Source organism: Meleagris gallopavo, chromosome 22 (assembly GCF_905368555.1).
Source record: "Meleagris gallopavo chromosome 22, MGAL_WU_HG_1.1, whole genome shotgun sequence".
NCBI lineage: Eukaryota > Metazoa > Chordata > Aves > Galliformes > Phasianidae > Meleagris > Meleagris gallopavo.
In genome coordinates this window covers 11,831,339-11,849,772 of record NC_139425.1, presented here as the reverse complement: position 1 = coordinate 11,849,772, position 18,434 = coordinate 11,831,339, and the positions used below count along the sequence as shown (strand labels likewise).

The following is an 18,434-nucleotide window of genomic DNA, read 5'->3' as shown; positions in this document are numbered from 1 at the left end:
ACTCTGCACTTGGAAGGTTCACTGCAGGCATTATATATCCTTCAAAAGTATCAGAGTTTGTTTGGAAGAGGGATATGAAGGTAGATGGATTATTCATCTCGTTAGATGTGGCAAGGCAGAAGTCTATATTATGAAGGTCTAAAGGAGGCACTGCAGATGGCTGAGAGCCATCAGGTTCATCTGTGTGAAGCAGGATAGAAGAGCCCACCTCAGCTCCACCCCAGTGCTGTTGACGTGTTCAGCTCCGCAGTCCCTGCAGCTGTTAAGAATGTCCATTCTGCATGTACCAGCCTGCTGTCAGTCTGGGAGGTGAGACATCTTGTTGAATGTTTTACTTCACTCTGACCATTCTGGGGTTGGATGGGTGGACGGTTCCTGCCCTGTTTGCTCTGTGGTGTCACACACAGCTCATCAGAAGGCCATAGGATGTGGCCCTGTCAGCTCTGGTACAGATTGTTAGAAACATTCTGGCATTATTCTTTCTTTCTTTTAATCAGAAAATACCACTTATTTTTAATAGCTCAGGAAATATTTGGAGAGAAAAAAAAATATGTTGTTTCAACATGCCTGAGATTTTCTGCTTCCTTCCTTTAAGGAACAAAACGATTGCTTCCTCATATTAAAATAATGGATTTTATGATTTAAAAAATGCTAACAGAAGTTTGAAGTTACAATTAGTATTTCCCATGTGTACGATATTAAATCTAAGTAATGAAAATATTTGTAGAACTAATTGGAAAGCTTTGCAGTTTGACTCAAGTGGAATGGAAAAAATAAAAATGCAGGGAGGGCTCTGCCTCCTTTGCACTGTGCATCACTGAATGCCAACAACCTAAACGGGCCAACGAGCCATCCTGCCCCGAAAGGTAAGGGCTGCATCACTCAAGGCAAAGAAATCATCGTAGTGATTATGATAAAACTGTTTGGCGTAGATTTCAATGATGCCGGCAAACAAGTCACTGTTCTAATCAAGGGCAGTGTTTTCATCACTCAGAAAGGCAGCATAGCACCCTGCTGTCAGACTGACAGTTCCCAGCTAGCAGGTCTAATCAGATTGTCTGCATCCTCACAGCTCCCCAGCGTGCTCTGCCCAGGCTGGCTATAGTTGGGTTGGCTCCACAAATCCCCAGAGGTGACCTGTGAAAAACAGCACACCGCAGACCGTGGAGGAGAAACTCCCCAAGAGCAGAATAACCAGCTCTGCTCTGGTTATACCAGAACTTGTCTCAGCGATGATTTCCACCCCCCAACAACAGTCAACCAGCAGAGTCCTGCACATCAGGCTGGACCTCAGTTTCATCAAGGCTTGCCACCAGCTGCTCCCAGCCAGCCACCTTGCAGGCAGCAATTCAGCACAGAAGGCTTATTTTCCCTTTCTTGCCATCATGGCCCATTTTGGTCAAGGATATGTTACCACACAGATGCTTCACAGCCACACCTATCAGTCCCAAGCATGGTCTCAGCATGAAGGGAGTCTGTAATGTGTATGCTGAGTGCTGGAGCATGTGGAGGGGAAAGTGCCAAGCTGCTGTGCTGCATCTGAGCCTGATTTGAGGAAACTTGCAGGGGAAGTGATAGTGAGGGTACCAGTGAGGAATCTCACTGGGGAATCTCGCTGCCACAGCTCATCTATTCTCATAGCTGGGAGCAAAGCTCTTGCAGTGGCAGCACCCAGCAGCTGGAAGTGATTTACCATCCAATGGACTTTGATTCCTGACATTGCCTGTTGACCCTGTGAAGTACAGGACTGAAAGAAGGGGGAAAGAAATAGTAAGAACAGCATGCATGCTATCAACAAAAGGCAAAGCACAGCACTCCAAACTATAGAATGTCCATATTCATGTGGCATCCTGTTGTGCTCTTTCATTGCAGGTTACCTGCAGCATTAAATCAGACCACTCTGTGTCCACTAGAGCTAATGGTCTGCCTGTGTGCAGCCAGTGGAGCCAGCAAAGGAAATGGATCTTGCTCAGCATCCCCGGTTCTGAAATATTTCAGAACAGAAAATAATCCTACTGGAAGACTCCTACTAATGCAAAAGCCTATTCAAAGAGCTCTCCTGATTAGGAACATTCTCTATTCAAATATTTTATTAAAAGTGGCCTGAAGAGAAAGAATTTTTATTTTTTAATTCTCATTGCAGCAGCTCTGAATTAAACAGTGGTCATGGTGTGTTCAGGGCATCAAAGCAGAAAATCAGACAAAGGGCCCAGATGCAGAATTTCCTGCCATAACCTAAACCAAATGCCACTGAACGCAGCTTCCCCCAAGGTCTCCATGCAACACTGCTGCTCACAGCCGAGCTGGTGGCCAGCATCCAGGCAGAGCATTAGTAAAACTAACAGACCAAACTGTTCCCACACTAAGTCCCTTGCTCTTGAGCTAACTTATTTAACTGCTGAGCATCTGAAAGGCATGTTTCATCTACTGTTGCAATAAGCAGTGAGCGGGTATCCATGACAAAATCCAAGGGCACTGCCCTGCAGCCACGAAGCCTTGGCTGAGCAGCAGCAGAAACTGAAAAAGGTCAGAGTTCCACAGTAGCACTGCTCCATTCTAAAAATAAAGCCCATCAGTTTCTTAAGAAATGAGGGACATTCTTTAATAGCTTTCAGATCAGATGTGTGCTATCTCAGCACACTTCTCCCAAACAAAAGAGAAGTGTACACGAGGACAGCACCACTGAGCCACGCTGGCAGCTGTTTTGTCCATCCCTGCAAGAGAGGGACAAGAGCAGGGCAGGCTTAACAGCAAGCAGGGAACGGGGCTAGCTTTCTCCCTGCAATGAGTTTGCTATCTACTTTTCTTTGATCCTGCTCTTGTGCTGTCAGGCACACAGCTCCCTCTGCCACCATTTGTTTTCGTTCCTTTAGTCAGGGACGTTTCTATGGTTCTGTACCTGTTTGATCTTACAGTGCCTTTGCTAGAGCTCCCAACAGACTCTGTGCACATGGTTTGGTGACCTGCAGCTGCTCTGTGTTGGCTGTGGGATATGCTGCTGCTGGAGCCCACTGGGAGGAGCCTTTGTGTATCAGTTCTGTGTCAGCCTTAAGGAGTGAGTAGATCAATGTGAGTAGAAGTATATTAATGTAAATAAGAAATCGGTGAGTTCTCTTAACTATGTTATCATGAAGTTAATCTTCCCAATGTGTATTAGGATGGGATGCTCTGGATGTGCAATACAATTCACATAAATCAGGAGTATGGACAGTTGCATACTGCTGCCAGATATGACTTTCATTGCCTCTGTGTTGGGTGACCAGTGTACTTTTAGTGCTTATAACTACACAGAGGTTCATAGAGCTCTGTGATAGCACATATCAGATCTGCATTGCTGCTTCTGTGACTTTTTGCTTGCAGTCATCTCTCAGCTTTGTGCTGAGTGTTGCCCAGTGTTCCCAAGCTATAGCTTTGTAGTTTGAGATACATCCAGTGTCTGCAGGAGTTGACCGAAGAAGCTCAAAACATGCTGTTCTCAGGTATTCCTCTCATCATAATAAAAGCAGGGGAAAACATCAGCTCTGCACAGCTCCTGCAGCTTTGATCTGCTGGCTGAGTCAAATTGCTTGGTGTTACAGGGAGGCCAGCTCCCCCCCAAATTAAAGTAATTGTATGTATCTCTATATTATATACATAGACGTTTATTTTTTTCTATTATAGATATATAGAGTCTCATAAAGCTACTCTTAATCACTTTCTTTCTCTTTTCCTTCCCACTGTGTTTGGGTAACATCTCAGGCTGTGTTTGTAATAGCTGCATCATGAGGCAGATTTCATTTCCCGTCCTGCTTGCAGGCTGTGGCACAGCAAATATGTGCTCCCCCCACCCCACGGTGCCAGTGGTACTGCGGGATTCAGAGTGTGGATTGAATCCTCATTTCTTTCTTCTCTTCTGACTGTAGAGAGCTCCCATTGCTGTCTTCGTGAAAGAAGAGGAATTGGGTCTCATCCTGAGAGAGAGGTGGGGTGCAGTGAGGCAGAAAAGAGAACAGTATGTGTGATGGTTTTTGAGTGTCGAGAGCTGAGATGTTTGTGGCGGCTTTTGAGGACTCCAGGAACCTTGCCTTCATTGGAGCAGGAATCTATGTGCATGGTTTGAATCTCTGCCACCGTGTGGAGCAGAGTGAGGGCTGTTAAGGGCTGGTGATTGAATGCCAATTGGGTTGTTACTCACCGGGGTGGCCCAGAGGGCAGTTTGTGGGGGAAGTCATGCAGGCAGAGGGCAGGGATGCGGTGTCACAGAGGTGCAGCTCCCGCTGCATTCTGACCCCTGAGGTGTGCCCTGGGCTGCGGGCTGTGCTGCTGGGAGCCGATGGGTGATGGTCTCTGGCTGCTCCTTGTTCAAAGGGTGCTGCTGTGGGATGCTGGCTGTGCCAGCCCAGCTCCATCTGCCTTCTACAGCAATCAGTGGAAATGTGTCTTAGCCTTAAGGTCTGGGGCTGTAGGAATGAAAAGCTTAATGGCTTTCCTTTCTTCTCCTATGAAGTATAGGATGTTTAGAGCTATGGAAGCAGTACAAGAAAAAATATTAATGAATAACGATGGAGTACAGACCTTAATGCATTCCTTTCTCTTGAAATAACTGGTTTTTCTCTGTGGGCTCTGTAGAAGAAACGTCTGTAGAGGCCGAGTCTGTTCAGAAGCCAAAGGATGGAGTCAGACCCTTCAATGGCTTTCTCGCTAAAATGTTGCCCCTGCATTTATCGCCCGGTGAAACTCCTTCCTCTGCCCCACGCTAACACCGTAATGTGGCATGAGCTGAAGGCACCGAGGCTCCGGCTGATGGAAACCCGGGGCGTGGGAGCTGCGGCAGTGAAGGGTTGCGGTGCTGTGTGGTACTGTGCGGTGTTGTTTGGTGCTGTGCTGTGCGGTGTTGTTTGGTGCTGTGCTGTGCGGTGTTGTTTGGTGCTGTGCTTTGTGTTGCGGTGCTGTGTGGTGGTGTTTGGTGCTGTGCTGTGTGTTGTGGTGCTGTGTGGTGGTGTTTGGTGCGGTGCTGTGCGGTGTTGTTTGATGCGGTGCTGTGTGGTGCGGTGCTGTGCAGGAGACCCCCGCCCTCGCAGTCCAGCACGAGGAGGCGGGCGGTGCCGGCGGCGCGCCCGAGGCGGGCTGTGTGGCGGCACTCCGCTCTCGGCCCCCGGCGCCCTTCGGCCCTCCCTCCCTTCCTCCGGGGCCGCCGCCGGTGCCCGGCGGGCGCAGGGCCGGACTACGCGCCCCGAGCGCCTCTGCGCGGCGGTGGTGCGGCGCGGGGCGGGGCCGGGCGCGGCCCTACAAAGGCGGTGGTGCGGCGCGCGGCCGATACTCACCGGCACCGGCGGGCGGGGAGGGCGGGCGGCGCCCGCGCTGACGGGACAAAGCGCGGCCATGAGCCCGCTGTAGGCCGCTGGGAGCCGCCGCCGCCTCCAGGGAGGGAGGGAGGGAGGGACGGGGTTCTGGCCGCGGGTGGATGCCGGTTGCGGCCGGCCGCGCCCGGCACCATGCACACCGTGCAGAAGGACACTACCTTCACTAAGATCTTCGTCGGGGGGCTGCCCTACCACACCACCGACTCCTCCCTCAGGAAGTACTTCGAAGTCTTCGGGGACATCGAGGAGGCGGTGGTGATCACCGACCGGCAAACGGGCAAATCCCGGGGATACGGCTTTGTAAGTGCCACCCCAGCGCTGCGCTGCGGGCCGGGCTGCGCGCGGGCGAAGGGCGCGGTGCGATGCGATGCCGGTACCGCTCTGCACCCCCGCCCGCCGTCCCCCTTCCCCGCTCCGTGCTTCCCCCAAAGTCCTCGCTCCGCTGGGACTGTCGGGACCGGCCCCGCTAAGCGCCTAACGGAGCGCCAGGAAGGCGAGGAGAGCCGCCGGCTGAGCGCAGCTCGGTGCGGGGCACGCAGCCCGTTTGGGCACGGGGCGCTCCGAGGAGCGGAGCGGAGCGGAGCTGAGCTGAGCTGAGCGCGGGACCGAAGCGCGGCGGTAAAACAAAGCGGTCCGGGCGCCCGTTGGCGGAGCGCTCCCGAGGCGCGGTCGCTACAAACGGCGCGGTTGTCCTTCCAGGTGACCATGGCGGACAGAGCCGCGGCTGAGCGAGCGTGCAAAGACCCCAACCCCATCATCGATGGCAGGAAAGCAAACGTGAACCTGGCGTATCTGGGAGCAAAGCCGAGGAGTATTCAAACCGGTGAGGAGCCCGAGAGGTCCGTCCCCCTCTTGTTGGGGTTGCTGCGACACGGGAAGGAGTGCTGGGCTGATTTGGCACGCTGCCTGCTCGCCCCTGGGTGCTGCTGACGGAGGACGCGCTGTGGTCGCGTTACCTCTGTGCCGTGTCCATTACCGTACCTGTTACACCAGCACAGCACACCCAAGTTCACGTAACTGAGTTAAAGCCCTTTTCTTCCGCGGCTGATCTGTTTTCCTGCTCTCTCCTCCGTTACGTCAGCGTTAGCACCGAGATCCATTTCAGCATTTTGCCCTGGGTTTAATTTCAGCCCTGGTGCCGGGCGGTAGATGAGGTGCTGTGCCGTTGTCTGTGCTGATAACCGCGCTCATACGCCATCCTTTAATCTGAACCCCCATCTGCTGCGCGCTGTGCACCAAATGAACTTGCTCCTAAAAGGGGCTCTAAATTTGCTCACGCACAGCGCACAAAATGGATGTGCGTTGGTCTGATGTTCTGTGTGTGTGTCGTGAGGGCACGGTGGGTGCCATTTGGTCATATTGTTTCCCTGAATTTTTTTTCAGGTTTTACCATAGGTGTGCAGCAGCTCCACCCAGCCTTCATCCAGAGACCCTTTGGGTAAGTGGATGTGTTTGTTAGCAGTCGGTTGGAAATCAGATTCGCAAATCAGCTTCCTCGTTATTTAAAATGCATGAAAAGAGCTTCAGCTCGGGAGAAGGGAGTTGCGACAGCTGTTGTTAATGCTGGGAGTGCTTTATTTCTGGTGGAGATTTCAGAAGTTTTGTGCATTTGTCAGCTTTCATATAATTCCCAAAGATCCTCCTTTATCCTCAGTAAGTCTCAGTCACAGCAAACCCGGCGCGCTGCTCGCTGCTTTGCCAGCTTCAAGAATTCACGAGAATTCAGATATATGGAAAATAGTTTCTCTGTTGTAGTACTTAAGGTGTCAAAGCAATTAAGCAAATTCTGTTCTCGTGTTTCTCAAGTAAGAGCTGCTTCCTCTGCACTGTTTCCCACGTAATAATGCTTGGGGTACAGTTTTATCCTAGAAAACAAATTGCATTGGAAACAAAGTCTGTTACTTAATGAAAGTAACACTAGGTCAAAAATTGATTTTGGACAGATGTTATACAAGGCTTGAATAGTCTGCAAAAGTGGGCTTTTGTCTGCTGTTTTCAATAGCTTATACCATCCCTGCTCGGTTAGAAAAGTCCTCTTTTTATACATCTAATAGGATCTGGCAGCTGCTCGGGAAAAGACAAGTGTGCTTCACGAGAACAATAGTGACTGTCATACTGCCTTCATTTAACTGTTTAATGATTGATGCCTTTCCTTTTCTATGCTATTTCAGAAAGTGAATATTGATAAGGTTTTTTATTATTATTTTCTAAGAGCATTAAGAAAGCAGTGCATTTTGTAAGGCTTTTGAGCACCTCTCTGTTGTAGTTTTTATGTGACTAATATAAATAGATGGGATTTTGGCCTTTGTCAACAGAAATATTTCATCCCATCCCTACATTTCATCCCATCCCTACATCATCCCTTCCTACAAACATTTTCTGTTTGTAGCATTTCTTGTGCCTTTTTTGAGGGATGAGGGGGAAGAAAAAAACGAGCTAACAACAAAACAGAAACTTTCACTCCTCTGCCCTCATGCCTGCAGTTGCCAACTGCCTGGGTAATCTCATTCCTCTGAGTTTATGGGTGCAAGAGGCTGTGTTGCCACAAAAGCGCGTTCCCGGTGTATGTGCGTTGTGTACAGTTCAAACATGCCAGTTTTCATAAGTGGTTGCAGCTCTGTTGGAAGGACTTAAAGAACATCTGTTGTGAAACGAAGAGTTTTCTTGTGTGAGAGCCACAATAGCACGGATAGAGAAGCTGCTGTTCTTCAGGAGTGTTGGGAGTTACAGCAGCTTTCGGAGCCTTGGAGGTAGGCAGCACCTCTGAGATGTGAACACCAGAGGCTTTCCAAAATGCATGAGAGCACACTATAGAGAAGGGTGATAAAGCCCAGCACGTTATGAGGTTTTTCATGAGCGAACAGGCGAGGTGTGCAGGCAGGAGCTGATCCTTGCCTGTTCCCCATGCAGACGATCTACTGTTCCTTCGTGTGCCTCCCAGCAGCCACAGCTCTGTGGCTGTGCAAAACGTGGTGTTTCTTTTTGAGCATTTCACTTTTTAGCTTCAAATACAGAAAAATGTGGGATCAAGTGAGTAGGTGTTCCCTGTGATCTAGGCAGCTCCTGTTCCAGTTCTTGGTTTCATCATTAAGCTAGCAGAGCTGCACTTGGTGCATGCAGCAGAGAGCACTATAAATTATTTATCAGTTGCCAAGAGACAGGAACCAGGAAAGCAGAGGAGTGGAAGGGGAGGGGATTATATATCGTTATTTGCAAGCATCGGTAAACATGAATTTCATTGCATTCAGTCACCACTGGAGCAGAATGGCTAGAAATGTGGGTTTGGCAGAACATGGAGCCATTTACCTGAGCACCACGGCTGGGGCTGTTCTGTGGCTTCTGAGCACAGCATCAGGTGCTCAGTCAAGCAGTGGGGCTTGGCTGCCAGTTTCCCCTTTGTGTTGTCATTAGATCAGCAGAAACAAGAGCCTGCCAGGCTCCACTCTCGTATTCCCTTGAACTCACAATGTTCTTTGTCCCCTGTGGGATCTGAGGATGGATGAGGAGTTTATCGGGGTCTGGCAGTCTTTGGAAGTGTGGCCAACTTGCTGTTGCTCATTTGCTGTCTGCCTTGTGGAGCGAATCCTGGTCATCCCCAAACAGAGCTCTCTATTTTCTCTGCTTTGCTGCACACGAAGTGTTGCAGGGTTCCCCCTCCTGTACCTTCTGTCTCTGCAAAGTGTTTGCATCCAGGGATTGCCATACAGTTTCCAAGTGATGATTGCTTATGGGACGTGGAGTATTACGTGTGCAAGCTGGATGTGGCAAGGAAGAAATGAATGAACAGCCCGTGATCTATGAGGCAGTTAGATAAGAGAAAACAAGCCGCAAAATGCAGGTTTTTTGGTAAAACGTGAGTGGAAACTATGATGAAAGTTACCCAAACATTAGTAAAGATTATTTATAAACCGAAGGCTTCCCCACAGCCCCAGAGACCCAAATGCAGCTGTAAATATTGCCCAGGGTATGCGGAACAGAAAGAGAAACCATGAGGAGCCTCTCTCCTTCCTGCTGCTGTCCTGGCAGGGGAGGCACACAGCAGACAGCACGGAGTCGGTAGTAAATCCTGTTTTGAAAGTAGTCTCTGGGCTGTCGTAACTGGAGATCTTAACAGTAATGTGAGGTGAGGGATGTGGCTGTGTCAGGGTGACTTGGAGATCTGGCTTCTGGGGTTAGGGAAGCAGCCCTGGGCCTGGGGGCTCAGTCTGTGGCTTGTGGGTTGCACTTGGCTTGGAGGCAGGTTGGAATGCCACAGCATTTGCCTGTGGTTACCAGCTGGCATGGAGCTGTGTTTATGTGACCAGAGGATGGGAAGACTCTTCAGATGGACTTATGTCTTACTGCTGAAATGTCCCTATAAAGAACTTTTGAGAAATATCTGAAGCATCTTTGGAAGCTGCTAGGAGTACCTCCATAGGCCACTTGCCAGGAGCATTGGTGATGTGGCAGAGCTGCCTTGTGTCCCCATTGTGGTCTTTTTCTCTGGGACCTCCTCCTCAGGGGAGATTCAGGTTGGATATTAGGAAAGATTTCTTCTCAGAGCGGTCAGGCATTGGCACAGGCTGCCCAGGGAGGTGGTGGAGTTGCCACCCCTGAGGTTTTCAAGGTAAGGTGCATGTAGATGTGGCACTGAGGGACGTGATTCGGTGGAGGTGGGTCGACAGCTGGACTCGGCAATCTTAGAGGTTTTTTCTAGCCATAATGATTCTGTGACCCCACTGCCCCAGGCTGGCTTGAGCCCTGCAGGGAGGGGGATTCCCTGGTTCTCCTCTTCCCAGCTGTGCTCTCAGCTCTGTATGCAGGCGGTGCATGGCAGCTGCATTCCTGTGGCTGTGCCTCAGCAAATGAGCTATCTGTGTGGGAGATCTACCAGTGGCTGAGTAAGTGACTGAGCTCTTGGAAACTTACAGCTGTCTCTTGCAGCAGTATCCAGCTCTTTCCATATCTGCACATGAGATGTTGCTCCAGAGTCTTCACCTCCTATCCTTCTGCAGTTGCTTATTTTGCTGGCCTGTGGTCCCGGGCAACACTTGAAATGGTTAAATCTCTGTGATTTTGACATTTCATGCATTGGTCCTGCTGCACTGGGAAGTGAAGGAGGTCCCTCTCTGTGTCAGCCCGCCCTCCCTTGCAGCTGCTTATCCTTAAAACTTCTCTACTGAATTAAAATTCAAAAGAAATCAGTGGCCAGAGAGGCACATGCTGCCCTTGCTCTGTTCAGGCTGACAGCTGGCACCCCCAGCTCTGACTTCCATTGCACCACGTCCCAAAGCTGGCTTGCTGTGGGACCCCCGGCTGCTCTGCTGCTCCTGTGGGGCAGGCTCATCAGCACCTGTTGTGTGTCGCGTGCCAATAACATGAAAGCTTTGGGGGGGGTGATTTCCTAAGAAACACTCAAATTTGTTTTCCAAATGGCTTCAGCTGCTAGTTCTCAGGCATGCTTGCTGCTATTCAGACCAAAAGATTCCCAGTCAGGAAGAACTCTTTTTTATTTTTATTTTTTTTTTGCTGTTTTTAAGAATAGACTTGTAGTTATAAATGGATCCAATGGCTTTGCAAACTAGGACATCTACTTCAGGATGGCAAATGTTGGTACTGGGGCCAAGGCCTTGGTGCTGTTGTTTTGGACACAGTATTCTCATGTTCTGCATCTTTATAGAAGACACAAAGAGAGAACAGCCTGATATACTGACTGTATGTGTGGCTGTACAGCTGGGGTGCTGAGCTCAGGGCAGCACTGGACCTTTCCTAGGGACCGAGCTGTTGATTCAGGCTTCACTGTGCAATTCTGATGTGTGTGAAGGAGAACAAGGCTGAGCTGGCCCTGGCTTAGCTCATTAACACGTGCCTCAAGCTGTGCCCTCTCCTCTGCCTGGCTCCATCGGTGGATTTAGTGTTCTCCCTCCCAAAGCAGCAGCAGCAGTGACCCAAGTCCTTTCCCCTGGCTGCAAGGAGCTAAGGAGCAGCAGATGTAAGCCTGTCCTCTTCTGATCCACTGCCACTTTAATCCCAGGGCAGCGGATTTGTGCACGTGCCTGAGTTTTCAGAGCAGCCCAGCCTGTTCCTGATCTCGTCTTTCTTGAGCGCAGCTGCTGGCCGCTGGTCCCCAACTCTGTGGTATTAAACACATGCCCAGTATTTCGAATGATAAATGCAGCTCTGACCAGCCTGCTTCTGAGCTGGGGACACCGGGAGGGAACAGTTGTGCTGATAATTTGGTAGCAAGGACACTGGGTCACTTCTAAATATGACTTCTATAAAGAATTTCTTCCCCACAGATGGAGCAGGCTACATACCAGAGCTAAATATACTTTATGATCACAAAAGATGAAAAGTCTTGGACCTCAGAGTTAAAATTCACTCTCCTATTTCTTAATTTCCTGATCCTGTAAGCAGGATTGCACTGACCCTGATTCCCTGTGTGTGTCAGCTCCCCTGTGCCCTCGCTGGGGGCTTGGGGCAGTCACTGAAGGCACAGCTGGCAAGAGAGACCCCAGAAACTCTTGAAATCAAATTTCTTTCTTGTCTGAGCAACCACTTGTTTTATCCATTATCTACTTGTGATAAAAGAAAACCTATTACTTCACTGCTGCTTCTGCAGGTAAGCACTCTGCTTCAAAATACTTTGTATATCCAGGAAAGAACTTTGATAAAGGTATGAAGATTTTAATTAAAGATCAGTGGAAAGAATCATATAAAAAGAAGTCTGCTAGAAATAGAGTCAGTTAAATGTAGGCAGCTTAATATATATTATTATCAAGCTTGTCAGGTACTGGAGAAGACTTTAAAGATGTTTCTGCAGCTTTTGCACCTTCCCAAATTGCAGAAGAACTTGGGAAAGCTCAGTTAAAAGTGGAATTTCTGGGGCTTCCTGGACGTTAATCTCTCAGAGCCATTAATTTTCCTCCTGTGTGGACACAATGAATGTAGCATCCTACTGGCTTTCTCTCCTTGATGCTGAAGGCACCTGCAGATGACTGAGGTGAAGAGTTTTCTGCTGTTTCTGTCAGTCCGTGTCTGTTTTGGCTGTGCTGATAACTCTGGATCGCTGACTGGCTGTGGATAAACTTTTCCCCTGGTGCCAGATGGCTCTTGTTTCAGGCAGATTTTATCTCCACCTCTTCTACCTGAGTGGTTTCCAGCCTGCTTCTCCAAATCTATTTTTGGTTTGGCCCACTATGCTTTTGTTGGGGATTATTATTGATTTTTTTTTTTCCCATGGGTGTGTGGGAAGTGAGATGCAGAGGATAAAGCTGAGAGTTGTTGAGCCTGGTTAACTGGCGGTGGAGCTCAGGATGTTGCTTTCAGCCTCTTGGTTAAGAAAGAGGATTAGATCGTTTTGAGGAGATGCCTTCTCATCTTTAATAGGCATCCTCTTTCTTTTTGTTTTGTTTTGTTCTTTTGTTTTTTCTTTTCCACACCTCTGCACTGGCTGTGCTTCCTGCTGAAGGCGTGGATGGCATTTATTTTTATTTCTTTCTGTGGGATCCAACTTCATTAGTTTGCATCACAAAGTCAAGATTAGCTAAGGCTGTAAAATGATGGCATTGCTGGGCTATGTTGGGTTCTCAGCTACTGCAGTGCTCCCTGTTCCCTATGTTGTTTTTTTTTTTCTCCTGACAAAATGAAGTTAGTTTGAAATCATAAATGCTCATAATAATCATAAATAGTTAGCATTTGCATTTCTTAAGCAATGGTTCTAGGGTGCTCAGCAATCAGTAGGGGTTATCACTGAATCCTGCAGTAGACTCACTTTCTCCCCTGCACTGATTCCTGCCTGCCTGGGACAGTCTGTTACAGCAGGCTGCTCCTCGGCCATTGCCACCAGCACGTTGTGGCAACCAAGCAGGAAACCCAGTCATGTACCTGTTTCCAAAGGACTGGAGGAGGAAGAGCACAAGACAGACAGGCAAATCAGTTACAAGATGAGCAGAATTTTTCTTTTTTTTTTTTTTTTTCTTCTTTTTTTTTCCTTTTTTGGTGCTGATTTGTTTGTGTCACGGTACAGCAGGCGAGGGTACATACACAGCCTCAGTGCTGCAGGGCTCACCCTCGTCTGTTTGGAATCTGGCTGATGAGGCAGAAACCATTGACATTTCAGTGCACACTTTAATAGGGACATTTCAGGAATCAGAAGTCTGTCATGTCAGTGGTTGAAGCCCAGCCCAAGTCAGTAAATGCTGACGAACTGCACAGCGGTCGGTGCAGAATCAGTGTCCCAATCTGCATCAAACGGTTCTGCATTGTGTTTGGATTTGAGAACAGGACTTGAATTTGTTGCGTTTCTGCAGCCTGGCACTGTGGCTGTAGGCACTGCCCAGAACCAGTGTTCCACCCAGGGTTAAAGTGCCCAGGCAGCTCCTCGAGGTGATGTGTGCTGTCTTTGTCCTTCAGGAATGTTGCTCCTGGGGCATCGGCCATGGCAGGCTGTGTCTGTACATCACTTACACCACAGTGGTGTTGCAGCACTTCAGCCAGGGGTTTTCTCAGAGCAGTTTTGGTCTGATGCACTTAGACTGACAAATTCCCTTCAAAATCTCTCTTCAAACCTATCACCCAGGCTATAGTTGGACGTGTTACTTCTGCACAGGCAGTTTTTACGTTGCTGTGGTACCTTCCACTGGAGCCCAGCATCCCATGATATCACTGCTGGTGCTGCGTACCCAGAGGGCTCAAACACATCCGTCTGTCCTGGCATCACGTGTTGGGGCAGTGTGGGTGTCTCTGTAGCAGCTGACGGGTCAACTCTGGTGGAAATGGAGGCCAAATTCCTGGGGAAATGCTGCAGTTTGTGCCTGCAGTGGCAGACACAAAGGGCTCTGTTTCTTTTATTCTTCAAGGACTAAATGGCTGGCCACGGCAGTGGCATTTGTGTGCTGATCTGTGAGGCTGCCAAGAGCCCTGTGCCCCTTCTTGCTTCCTAAGTGTTTGTGTGATGCCGTGTCCCTCCTGACAGAGGACTGCACTTGTCTCCCACCTTGGCAAAGGCAGCTCTTGTGTGGCTGGCGGGGCTCGAGGGGGCCGGGAGCTCCGACTTTCCCAGACCAGCACACTTTGCAGGGGTCTGTGTGATTCTTGCTGGGCCTTCACCCCCCATTACCCCAATGCCATCAGCATCTGCTGCATCTGCTGGTGGGGGCAATGGGGGGTGGTGGCAATTGCTGCTCACCTGGGTGATGTTTCCTACTTGAGCTGTGTGTTCTGGATGAAGTTCCCTTCTGGCTTGCAGGGCCTGTTGTGGAGATGAGGAAAGCTGCAGGGAGGAAGGGGAGGCATGTGAACACATCTCATTCTGGAGATGTTCAAGTTACAGTTTGCTGATTTTTAGAAAAATACAGCACTCCAAAGGATTTTTTTTTTTTTTTTTTTTTAAGATTTTCAAATATAATGAAGGAGGGAAAGGTATTTCAAGACCTTCTATAGATGCTAAATGCAGCCAGCAGTTAACTTCGTCGTGCTGTACTGGTTTTGTTGTCTTTGTAGCTGCAAGTAATCCAAGTGACCTTATCTTGGGTTGACAAATGACTCTCCATCTATATGCTAATTCAGAAGCCCAAACTCTGTAATATCTGTAGTGAATTTCCTATAACTAAATGCTAGAAACCCACAGACCAGAAGATGATAGAACATGATGCTGGAGTTTTTTCAGTGAAGTAAACTGATGTGTGGTGTGTGCCTGTGTATGCACTGGGCTGGGGTTTATTTCTGGAAGCAGGGTACAAGAATACTCATTGTCTTGTTAGCTAATGGTGTTTTTTATTCAAAGAGGCACTGAAGAGATGGAAATTTTCCTTGCTGAGGAAGTAGTAGTCTAGGATGTTGCAGGCTCGCTGTCTCTTTGGAGCATGCTTCAAGAGGAGCCGTGTGCTTACAGACAGCCCCCGGAGCATGCACTCACATGGCGTGTAGTTCTGCTGGATTTCCCAGAGGCTGTCAGCCCAGCCGGGTCATTCCACAGGCAGAGGCTCAATGGCCAAGTCCAAGGAAGAGGCGCCTGCTGCTGCAATCCGATGCGAGCACGGGACATTGAGCCTGAGGCCTGAGCTCTGGTGGGAGCTTCTGATTCAGCCACGCTGGTCTTAATTTGGATCACAACTGCAACAAAAATGATTCAGTGAACGTCTGTCACCTCATTTCATTCTTGTTAGTCACCGGGTGATATCGGGTACCGTGTATTTCTGGACTGAAAGGCTGTGAGCTCCCTGTGAGCTCTGGAGGTGGCCATTGCATTTAATCAGCCAAACATGGAGGTGCTGCTCCCCACCATGCATCCTGCCCCCACCCTGCTGCTGCCACCTCCCTTCATCTGAGGATGCTGATTTTGGAGGCAGAGGGGAAGGACAGCAATCGTTCTCTCACAGTGCAAATTGCCTAAAGAAAAAAACAGTGTGCGAGTGGCAAAACAAGAGAAAGATCAGATAATGTGTGTGCTTGTTTGGGGAAAGCCTTTCTCCTGCCTGAAGAGCAGGTGAAAGCATCCAGTGCTGGCTGGAGAGCAAATGGGAACAGCCCCATTGCTGCTGGCAGGGGCAGCCCCAGGCACTGAAGGCACCGCTGAGGCCCCGGGCAGTGCTCAGATGGGGTGAGGGAGGTGAGAGGCCCTGCAGAAGCTTCCAGGCCACGGCTGGGGCAGCGCATGGGGTTCTGCTGCCCTATTTCTGACAGGGATCAAATGGACCAGCGGGTCCCTGAGCAGCTGAGCTCCGCTTCACAAAGTGCTTCAGGCATGCAGCAGCCTGCGGTGTGTGAAAAGCCTGTGGGAGGCTTTTAAAAGTGGTGGTGTTTGAAAATGCGCTGTCACACACATCCACACAAAAGTCCCCCAAATGCTTGAATCTGCATAAGCATGGCGCGGTTATACCTGGGTTTTTGTTTGCCAAAGCAAGTGAGGTTTGGGGGTGGGGATGAGGAGCTGTCTGGGGTATGTCTGTGGGTCGGTGCTGTCACTCAGCGCAGCACGGCAGTCCGATGGAGAGCCTTTGCACATGGCAGGCACCTCTTGGGGCATGGGGCACTGCATTTTGGTTGTAACGTGCTGTCAGCTACTATTTTGGCAGCCCCAAATCTTTTCATGGGCCTTTCCTTCTGTTTTTGTGTATTTATTCATTTATTTATAAGTTGCTTATTAGCAGTTCCTAACAAATGAGTTAAGCATCCCAGGATGGCTCGGTCTGTGCATGGCTCCGTTCCTGCCAGCAGCAGCTCGAGGTACAGACTGCTGATCCTGGAGTGCTGCTCTGACCCAGCAGCCACCAAAGAGCATTACCGGGGGGAAGAAAACCAGAAAGAATATCTCGTGTTTTACAACAAACACGTTGTAGCGTTGCCCTAAACATCCCATGTTATGGAAACACCAGCCTAAATGTGTGCTGACTGATAACAGCAAGGAAGGCCCATGGCCGCTCCCAGCACAGCCACGATGGGGCACGGGGAGGGAGCGTGGAGCCGAGGCCGTGGTGTGGGCAGGGACACGCGGGCAGGAGCCTCACTGACCCTCTCCCTTTGCTCCCGCAGACTCACGCCTCACTATGTTTACCCCCAAGCTATCATTCAGCCCAGCGTGGTGATCCCCACCCCCGTGCAGTCCATCGCATCTCCCTACATCGACTACACCGCCGCCAGCCAAGCCTACTCCCAGTACACCACAGCTGCCTACGACCAGTACCCCTACGCTGCCTCTCCCGCCGCGGGCTTCGTGGGTTACGGCTACACGGGGGCAGTGCAGCCCCCCATCACCGCCAGCACCCCGGCAGCGCCCGCCACCGCCTTCGTGCAGTACCAGCCCCAGCAGCTGCAGCCCGACCGCATGCAGTGAGCCCGCATTGCTGGGACAAGTCTTTTGCAATGGAAGGATGCAATTAGGACAACAAAAGCAACGGCAAAAGAAAAAAAACAAAACAAAACAAAACAAAAGAAAAAAAAATCACCAAAACAAAACCAAGATGCAAAAAAACAAACAAACAAAAAAACCCACCAAACCAACAAAACAAAAAAAAACAAGGAAAAAAAAAGTCACCCTGACCCTGTCTCCCATCTATTTAGGTGCATATCAATACCTAAGCTATTTATAGTGTTACGGGCAAACCCAAACCCTCGCAGTCTGACTGTGCTCACGAAGAAGGACTTTGGGTAAGTTGTCTTTCAGTCTGGATAGATCGCGTCTTGAAGATGTTCTTAAAGTGACTGAAATGATTCACAGGAAAACTACAGCTCCTTGCACATGTCGCAGTCTGCTTCCATCACCTGTGGGCTTCTTTCTGCCCCCCCAGCCCTCCTCATCGAACCTGCAATTTTCTTATTTACTGTTGAGGTACAGAGGTACTCGGAGAACGTGGAAAAAAGCAATCTTATTTTTTGGTTGTACAAAAACTTTGTAATACTCAGAGATGCCTTACAGAAAAAAAAAAAAAGAAAAACTATTTTTTAATATTTATTGCGATTTTATTCGCATGAGCTGTGAATTGCAGACAGAAGAATAGTAGTAAGTATCTGCCTTGTTTAATTCTCATTTTACTAAATTATTGTACGTAGTTAAAAGTTCCTAAGTAATTGCTGAATCACTTCAACTTGCAAAAGGGAATATCAGCTCGAAGGAGGGCCGAATATTCCTTTAGTCAACGCACTGTACTATTTTCTTATTGTAATTGTTACTCTGTTAAGATTATCTCAAATTTAGGTATATTTTTAAAATGCAAAAAAAAAAAAAAAAAAAACAACCAACAACCAAGAATACCGAACATTTTGTCTACTTTAGTAGATCTTTTGTTACAATGCTGCAAACTGTGGAGACATTTACAGTATTTATGTCAGAGATTTGGGGCTGTTGGCTAGCTAAGCTGAGGAGAATATCATGAGTGAAGCAAAAGGAAGAAAGGTGTTATGTCACTGAACAAATGAGTAAACGTGACCTTTTTATGCTTATAACGCAACAGCCAAATAAAGGAAGAGAACAGGCAATGTAAGTTAAGTGCATTTCTACAAAGAACAGCAATAAACTATTTTAACTTTTAAAGTGATTGGATACTGTTACGGAGTCATGTTTGCTTGGCTGGAGTGCATTAGGGTGTATCAAACCAAGCTGTTGCAGCTGGC

General features: G+C 48.9%; 1 protein-coding gene across 2 annotated transcripts; it reads left to right on the top strand.

Moving 5' to 3' along the window:
* Positions 1 to 126: 126 nt before the first annotated feature.
* RBM38 (RNA binding motif protein 38) lies at positions 127 to 18,058 on the top strand. Of its 2 annotated transcripts, XM_085241717.1 has the most exons (6): positions 127 to 309; positions 2,916 to 3,055; positions 3,903 to 3,961; positions 6,042 to 6,165; positions 6,726 to 6,780; positions 16,857 to 18,058. In XM_085241717.1, exons 1-6 carry the CDS (start codon positions 269 to 271, stop codon positions 17,155 to 17,157), a joined length of 720 nt encoding a protein of 239 aa, XP_085097843.1. In that variant the 5' UTR covers positions 127 to 268; the 3' UTR covers positions 17,158 to 18,058. The 2 variants fall into 2 exon arrangements, with proteins under 2 accessions (XP_085097843.1, XP_085097842.1); XM_085241716.1 differs by lacking the exons at positions 127 to 309; positions 2,916 to 3,055; positions 3,903 to 3,961 and adding an exon at positions 5,321 to 5,642.
* The last annotated feature ends 376 nt before the right edge of the window (positions 18,059 to 18,434 follow it).

Bases quoted from the DNA above. Each gene is read 5' to 3' on its own strand.
- RBM38 (XM_085241717.1), top strand. From the start codon at position 269: ATGTCCATTCTGCATGTACCAGCCTGCTGTCAGTCTGGGAG. The intron at 3,056-3,902 runs GTGAGTAGATCA...TTCTGACTGTAG, and splicing joins TTCTGTGTCAGCCTTAAGGA to AGAGCTCCCATTGCTGTCTT. The intron at 6,781-16,856 runs GTAAGTGGATGT...TTGCTCCCGCAG, and splicing joins TTCATCCAGAGACCCTTTGG to ACTCACGCCTCACTATGTTT.